Below are 9,082 nucleotides of genomic sequence, written 5' to 3' on the forward strand. Positions count from 1 at the left end.
TATTATTACATTTAAAAATATATTAAAGTTACAAATGAAATAAATTTAACTACAAAAATTTCTATTTAAAAGCAAAAAATATTTTTATTTTTAAAAATAGCTGACGTATTGATAAAATAAAATAGCGCCACTAGCGTTAGTAAACAGATTACAACTTCATGTGGCAACTGGTCACGTTTTTGTTAATTTAATCAAGTTTTCGTCAATTTTTAAGACGTTTTTAGTTCCTAAAACAAGATTTAAGGACTATTTTATTTAGGTCTATTATAAATATATTTACCAAAGTGTTAATGTTTGTGTTATTGTAATAGTAGAAGTTAATATTTAAATCTTAAGACTTCAAAATTTGTAAATATCTAAAATATATAGCTTTTAAGTTAAACACTATAAATCGTTTTTGTTTGTCAGTTTGTTAAGATATTAAGTTTTCCAGTCTGTCAGTTTGTTATAAATTTATATTTAAGTTTTTTAAAATATAACCCATTTTGTTTACAGATAATATCTTATTCAAAATTTAAAAATCAAGTTTTTTTCAAAAATGTCGTCATCAGCTAAGGAAAATGAAGACTTGAAGGCAGGTCACGCTCCAGCAGTTAAAGCCGGAGGAATGAGGATAAAGGGAGCAAGAGTTCACGAGGAGAAGATCTCGAAGGAGGATGCAGAATCGCCGTGGGAATCTGAGGTTAAAAATTTTTTATAAGTACGCGCACCAATAAACCAGTCTGGAAAGTAGGGCAGCGTGCACACACGAGATTTTTTTCATTAAAAAAAATGCACGCTTGGAATTAGCGTCGTTGAAAACTGCCCTACTTTCCAGACTGGCCAATAACAAGGAATATTTTACAATACATAATACAATAATGCTACAGAAAAAATAAGAAATCAATTCCATAATTTAAAACATATCATAAGTATTAATGTTAACATAAAGATTTTTTAGTTTGACTTGGTCACCCCTTCTAAATATAGTTGCTTGGTTTGTATATTTATATGTAAAAGACGATTGCCTGCTCCATAGGTTGCAAAAAGTGCTTCGTATGTAGATATAATGATTGTATATATATGTTTAAAAAAAATACAAATAGCGCATTGGCAGCATGGTGTATTGATTAAAACACTTGGCTTCATCATAGCAGGTTCTGGGTCCGATTCTAACTATTTTGATGCTGAAGTGTCTATATAAATAATGCTATGAACTCTTGCCAAACCAAACCCAATCAAAAAACTAATTATTAGGCAATTTTGGGCAATATAATTTATTATCTATCTAAATTATTATTTACCCCTTCTTTCACTTTTCAGGTCCCGAAACCGGCAACCCAGAATGTGGTGATATCAGGGGTACTTACCCACGGGGATAAAGATTTTACCCCTGCTTCGGTGAAGGTGGCTCATGAGAAACCTCAACCAACGCACATCAAACCAGTCATGAACAAACAAATCAACCGACAAATTCAACAACCACGATAGACTGGAAAAAATTCGAGCTAAAAATTAATAATTTGAGTTTTTGGCTCTGATAGACTACTTGGACTTATTGTAATCTCTGGACTTTGTAAATAACTGGCTTTGGTGTTGTTATTAAATTTGGGGTTACTTTGGGTATGGTTTATGTATTTGGTTGAATAATATTTTAATTTGGAAAACTTTAAAAGATTAAAGTTAAAATTGCTTAAGGTTTAAACATTGAATTTGGTCAAGCTTTTTTTAGTTTTTAAACCCTAGAAAAAAGTGAATTTAAAATACAAGAAAGGAATCTAAAAATTAATTTTATTTTTAACCAAAACATATTTGTACCTTGAAAAGTACCATTTTAATGATAATAATTGGTGTTTGGTTGCAAAAATGGTGAAAATTTGGTGTTTAAAAACCTGATTCTTAAAGTTCCAATAAGTTTTTTAATTTTTTTTGTTGCAATAATTGCTGTTAAATTCCCAAAAATTTTGACCAATTTTTTTTATTATTTTAATGTTTTCATAATCATGATTTTAATGTCATAGTACATACAAAAAAATTCAATATTTAAACCGAACAATATTAGTAAAAAGAGGTCCCAAAACTTTTGGTAAATTGTACATTTTTCTTAGTTAATACTTCGTAATTATTTGTCTTCTGAATTTAATATTTTCTGTGATATAATCTTAGTTGAATGTAGCAGTTGGCATTAAATCTAATTCAAAAGTTGTTAAATTTTATGCCTATCTTATTTGGTAATCGTGGTTTAATTTTAAAAATTCCTTCTTTAGATATTTTAGGATTTTATTTAAAAATATGGCTGAACTTGAAACTGCAGCGGACAGAAATGTTGAAATTTGGAAAATTAAAAAACTTATTAAAAGTTTGGAAGCTGCAAGAGGGTAAATAACTTTTAATTAATTTTATAAAATTTAAGTTTTTTAAAAGTTTACTTTGTGTTTAACATTTATTTATGACTGATGTTTATTATTAGGGATTTATAAACAGTACGAATTTCTTCCTAATTAAGTACCAATCCGTGATTAATTATCGAACAATTATATCATTAGTAATAGCCCATCAAAGTCAATATAAGACTGGGTCAGTTTGATGTTACTTTTTGTTTAGGTCATGCAGTCGACCTTTCCACATCGCGTACAAATACAACTTAAAATAATTATGTAGTTATACCATAAGCATCTTACTAATGATGCCACAAACTGCAGTAGTTGGAAATTAAACCTAACCTTTAAATGGTGATTTTTAGTGCTCAAAATCACCAACATCACAAAGCAACCATTTTTAAATCTTGTTAATATTTATCACAGTAATGGAACCAGCATGATCTCCTTAATCATCCCACCAAAGGATCAAGTATCGAGAGTTGCTAAGATGTTGGCGGATGAATACGGGACAGCATCAAACATTAAAAGTAGAGTGAATAGGTTGTCAGTGTTAGGAGCTATCACCTCTGTACAACAAAGACTGAAACTTTATAACAAAGGTATTTTATTTTAAAATTATTTCTGTAGTTAAGTTATTGTATTTTATGTAATAAATGTTGCCTTTAAAAACTTATAATAATAGTGATTATCTTATAATATAACTCGAATAAAGGTATATATATATAATGTTTTACTTATGTTATAAATATCGTATAAAGTTTAATGTATATATATATACTTTTTTTTTTGTTACATTTATATTTTTTTCTAACATAAATTTATTTTTTGATTTTACACATTAAATCAAATGTAGATTTTCTTGTAAACAAAGACTTTATTATTATTTATACATGATTCACAAAAAATATGTCACTAGAACATGAATAAGCTATTCATAACACTAGGTTTAAAGTAAATATTTCTGTATACATAAGTTGTCAATTTTTAACACTTGGCTCAAGGACTTTTTGTGGGGCTACCTATGTTTGAGTTTTCGTTAACTTAATAAAATTCCATGCCAACCACAATTAACCTATGCTTACACATTAGAATTTAACTAAATAATATGATTATTGTTGTTAGTTCCATCCAATGGGTTAGTTGTTTATTGTGGAACAATTGTAACTGATGAGGGAAAGGAGAAAAAAGTAAACATTGATTTTGAGCCATTTAAACCAATCAACACTTCACTTTATCTGTGTGATAACAAGTTTCATACAGAGGTAAGTGAAAACTTTAGATTAAATTTATAAACAAATTCTCCTAAAGTATTAAATTTTTAACATTTTTGTTAATTACAAATCTATATTAGGTTTTTCTACTGCATTAATTTTTCAAGTTTTCATTCTTTTACAAATTAGTAATGAATTGGTAGCATACATATATATAAAAATAGCCTAATAAATTTAAAAAATTTAAATATAAGAAAACACCTAAATTTTATTGTAAAAGCAACATTGTTTTTAAAAGTAGGAAGATGTATTGATGATTAATTATAATTGGTTTTTAAGCTAAATTACTGTGTGGTTATTAATAAATGTCCAACAATTAAATTTAATCTGCTGCTACAGCAAATTTTAATTTCCTATGCTAGCATTTATTTTATTAAACCCATATAAGTTTAAAATTAGCTAAATAATGAATATGTTGTATCTTAATTTGTTTTACTTTAAAGCTTTTAAAACCTAGTTAATACTACAATATTATATATTAAATGCGTTAATGTGGCTTTTAGTTGATTAGTTATTTTTCTGTATATATATTATATATATTACTTTAAAAAAATAAAAATTTAAATTTCAGGCTCTGACAGCATTGTTATCAGACGACAACAAGTTTGGATTTATAATCATGGATGGAAATGGGGCCTTGTTTGGGACCTTGCAGGGAAATACAAGGGAGGTTCTACATAAGTTTAATGTGGATCTACCCAAGAAACATGGTGAGTTATATTGTATTACAATTAAATAAAAACTATGACATGTTTTGAACCATGAAATTGTTTTTTATTTTTTGGCATCATTATTTGTCTATTTGTATCTTTTAAATTGGTACCACTAAAATATAGGATGTTTTGGTGTTAAATTTCCAAAGTGTTTTTGTAGTAAATGGTATTTGTGTTTTCTATTATGTTTGTTTACAAGTTTGATTGATTTTTGTAAAACTGATAAATAAACTACACTTTATTTGTTTTTAATTAATCACAATCTGTGTCGAAAACAAAACATAAAAAATTGTTTTAATATTTTTTTTTCTCAAACCACTTTTACCCCTTTTAAGTCACTTTTAACTTTTTTAATTTTTACATTATGTTTTTATTTTAGTTTAAATATAAATTATTTAGTTATCTTTTGCTATTTTACTTTTATATATAATTAATATTGGCCTTAATTTTTAGCATTAAATTTTCTACTAACTATATTTTTATAATTCAAAGTTTTGAAATTTAAAGATTTAAATTTTTTTTAAATATTTGCCAAATTTAACCTTATAGGAAGGGGAGGTCAGTCTGCACTTCGATTTGCCCGACTTAGAATGGAAAAACGTCATAATTATGTCCGCAAGGTGGCAGAGACGGCCGTCACATTTTTTATCACAAACGATCGTCCGAATGTGACTGGCCTGATCTTGGCTGGCTCGGCAGATTTTAAGACAGAACTTTCACAATCTGACATGTTTGATCAGGTAAAAAACTTAAAAATTTTAAGAAAAAGTTTTTGTTGGTTGTTGAATCAATCTTATACTTTATACAACAATAAAAGTATTAAATTTTTATACTCCTTTTATAATGTGTTTAATTTAACAATATTTGATCTTTGTAACTATTTGTTAGAATTCTAAAATTGTAGTTTTTAAATTACAATATGATTCGGTAATTTCATCTTTATATTCCTTCAAATTTTTTTTCAACAAAACCAAAACTTTGTTTTATTTCCAGCGTTTACAAGCAAAGATAATAAAGTTGGTTGATGTTAGTTACGGAGGAGAGAATGGTTTCAATCAAGCCATTGAGTTGTCAGCTGAAGTGCTTTCTAACGTCAAGTTTATACAAGAAAAAAAACTAATCGGTAAGTTGACAAAAAATTTAAATATTAAAACAGTTGTTTCTGTTAAACTTCTAATTTTGTTTTAAACTTTATTAAATATTAAAAATGCATGAAATATGGAAAATACATTATGTTTAAAAATTGTCAAAAGCTATAAAATAGGTTAAATTAATGTACCAACTTACAAAATATTAAAAATGTCAAAAATTTAAATTTAAAACCTTTTTTTAACTAAAATTTTATAACCATGTAAAAAATAAGCTAATTATTATATTTTCTAAACAAAAAAAAATTTAATTTCAATGATCTAAATAAATACTTCAATAAAATCAAGCTAAACAAGTATTCGCCAATACAAAAAAAAAATTTTTTTTACAAAACAAATAATTTTTAGGTCGATATTTTGATGAAATCTCACAGGACACCGGAAAGTTTTGTTTTGGGGTCGTCGACACTTTAAAAGCACTCGAAATGGGGGCGGTAGAGATCCTGGTGGTTTGGGAAAATTTGGACACCATGAGATATGTGCTTAAGAACCATGCAACTGATGGTAAGTTGGTGTTTTTATGTTAACCATTTATGGTGGTTGGTGTTTTTATGTTAACCATTTATTGTGGTTGGTATTTTTTACCATTTATAATATTTTGGTGTTTGATTTTTACTATCTTGGATTGTATTTTTTTTTAATTTTTACCAATCATAGCATGTTAAAGTTTAAACTTTACCATTTTTGGTATGTTGGTGTTTTTATTTGTAACCATTCATGGTATGTTGGTGTTTTTATTTTAACCATTGATCGTAAGTTTATATTAACCAGGTTTGGTATGTTGGTTATTTTATTTTTACAATTCTTGGTTTGTTGGTGCATAAATTATTACCATTTATGGTATGTTGGTGTTTATGTTTTTACCATTTATGGTACGTTGGTGTTTTTATTTTTACCATTTATGGTACGTTGGTGTTTTTTATTTTAACAATTTATAGCATGTTCGTTTTTTAATTTTGTATTTAGGCTACTATGGTTTAATGGTGTTTTTATTTTTACCATTTATAAAATGTTGGTGTTTTCAACTTCAATGTATACAGTATTAGGTTGTCTTATTTTTGTGTTATTTTAAAAGGTTATAAAATTTACCAACTTTATTATTTTTTCCTAGTCCTTAAAGTAACTGTTTTCATCACAAACATAAAACATTTGAAAAAACACATATTATTTTATATGTTGTGTGCTTCTATTTACACTGTACTTACATTTTTACATAAAAGTATGAGGGTATGCAAAAAGTGACATATTTTATTATTTTTACAGAGGAAAAGATTTTATATTTGAGGCCTGATCAAGAAAAAGATAAAACTCATTTTACTGATCAAGATGTAAGTAAAAAAACAATCTTTTAATGATTTGATTTTTTTATTTATTTTTTTTTTGTATACATATATCTTTATCCTCGGTGTGGTAAAGTCGAATGTGCATCAGTTACTCCGACACAGTCTCTAGTTGCCTGTGGCAGTTTGGGATATTATAGATTATAATTGCCCAGTAATTATACTGCTGATTAAGTGCTGGCTCAGCAGAAGTTTATACCGTTTATAGCGCCTTGCTCAAGGGCACTACAGCATGAGAGTAGTGGGAATTGAACCCACGACCTCATGTGTGGTGTAGCAAGTGTTCTTACCACTACACCACGCTGCGGGTTATTTTATTTAAATAGAGGTAAACTAAAGTGAAGTTAAATTTTATTGCAAAAATTTATAAATTTTTAACATTAAAAAAAAACATAAAAAAATTTACAAAAACTTTGTTTCTAATAAAAAGTGTTCCCACAGACCCAGGTTGAAATGGAGATGACTGAGAGTTGCCCCTTGCTTGAATGGTTTGCCAACAATTACAAGAAATTCGGGGCAACGCTGGAAATTGTGACAGATCGGTCACAAGAGGGCAGTCAGTTTGTGAAAGGATTTGGTGGAATTGGAGGTCAGAATTTTAATTGTTAAAATAGTTTTTGATGTAATAATATTAACTTATCATTTTACATTTTGTGGGTTGTGCGAGTTTTTTTAATATCAAACTAATGTTATTACATAATGTTTATGATCTTTGGTCTATTTCAATGAAGCTACAACATTCTTAAACCCAGAATTTTTTTCTATATTTAACCATAGGGCATATCATCTTTAGCTTTTAATCCTATCTCAAATTTACAAGCCTCTTTTTTAAAATTTTTACCCGTTTTCAACTTTTTTAGGTATGTTGCAAAAAAAGTTGTGCAAGTTTACTTTATTATTAACCTGATGTTTTTACCTTATTTTTAACTTGCATATAAAGTTAAATCTTGTTCTACAAAGCAACAACATTTGCAAATAAACCCAGAAAATCCCCCTGTATACAGCCATAGTGAATATCGTCTTAAGCTACTACCCCAACCCTAATTCACCCCCTTTATAAAAAAATATTTACCCAATTTCCATATCTTTTTATGTTGTCCTAAACAATAACCACAAACACAAAGCTAAAAACCCACTTATTTAAAATATTTTATATTTAATTATCGAAGAATTTAAACTACCCTATCTTAAACTGCTATTCCAACCCCAATTTTACGAACCCCCTTTTCTAGAATTTTTATCCAATTTTCAATTTTTTTCTAGGTATGTTGCGTTACCGAATTGACTTCCAAAGTTTGGAATTTAACGAGGATGACGATTATTTTAACGACTATTGACTTCTACTCAAGCGTGCAGTCACGTGGCCAGTTTTCCGGTGTCTCCCGCCGAGCGTATTAAAGTGGTTTTAATGTTAATAAAGATTTTGTATTATTTCGTGGTTTGGAAATAAATTGAACATTTCATGGTTTTGCTTTCAACGAAATGTTTTTAATTTTTAAATAAATATTCAGATTCTGTTGAAAAATTTGTTAAGGTTTTGACAACAAAATGTCGTTACGGGGTGGTTTAAATATACAATAATTAATTTTTTTGGTAAATTGACTAAAATGTTGTTTTGGGGGTTAAAAGAAATCGATTTGTTTACATTTTGTAAGATGAACGTAAGATTGTGACGTCATTGACGTATTTGCCCTCAATCGAGTAATTTTGATTTCGTTTCCTTTGTAACTTAATTTTGACAGACGTTAGATAATTAAGTACAGTTAAACATAGTAAACAAATGTGACTACTAAGGGTAAACTGTTGACATAAAAAAAACTGTTAAATTAAACATGCTAAACTATTCTAAAAAATAGTCACCTTATGCTTAGTTTTAAAACATTTTTAATCATTCGAAATGTTTATAAAAACCTGGTGTAAGTTAAAGATTTATTGGATTTATAGTCAAGTGAGATCAAACATGAAAATAAGAAGTAATTAGCGAGTGAGTAAAGTTATAATAATATATATATATATATATATTTAAATGTCGTGATAGTAAATTTAAAATTAATTTGTGTTTATTTGTTTATGATTAGTTTCTAAAAAATACAAAGGTTATAATATATTTTTTTAAATTACGAAATTTCAAAACCTAAAATCAAAAAATTTACAGAATCGCATTAATCTAATTAACATTTCACTAAATCAAAAGTTTTAGCTAATATTTTTTGGGGAGTTCATTTATGTCACGTGATATTTTTGGACAAT

At 27.4% G+C, this 9,082-nt stretch overlaps 2 protein-coding genes across 2 annotated transcripts; both read left to right on the plus strand.

Moving 5' to 3' along the window:
- Positions 1-499: 499 nt before the first annotated feature.
- LOC145740702 (death-associated protein 1 homolog) lies at positions 500-2,247 on the plus strand. The gene is made up of 2 exons (XM_082558533.1): positions 500-682; positions 1,303-2,247. Exons 1-2 carry the CDS (start codon positions 539-541, stop codon positions 1,468-1,470), a joined length of 312 nt encoding a protein of 103 aa, XP_082414659.1. The 5' UTR covers positions 500-538; the 3' UTR covers positions 1,471-2,247.
- Positions 2,247-8,326, plus strand: LOC145740701 (eukaryotic peptide chain release factor subunit 1). Its single transcript, XM_082558532.1, has 10 exons — positions 2,247-2,357; positions 2,784-2,959; positions 3,483-3,622; positions 4,203-4,341; positions 4,894-5,084; positions 5,338-5,467; positions 5,841-5,996; positions 6,756-6,820; positions 7,274-7,421; positions 8,096-8,326. The coding sequence occupies exons 1-10, from the start codon at positions 2,272-2,274 to the stop codon at positions 8,167-8,169; spliced, it is 1,305 nt and encodes a 434-aa protein (XP_082414658.1). The 5' UTR covers positions 2,247-2,271; the 3' UTR covers positions 8,170-8,326.
- The last annotated feature ends 756 nt before the right edge of the window (positions 8,327-9,082 follow it).

This window comes from Corella eumyota, chromosome 1 (genome assembly GCF_963082875.1).
Source record: "Corella eumyota chromosome 1, kaCorEumy4.1, whole genome shotgun sequence".
In the NCBI taxonomy this organism is placed as follows: Eukaryota; Metazoa; Chordata; class Ascidiacea; order Phlebobranchia; family Corellidae; genus Corella; species Corella eumyota.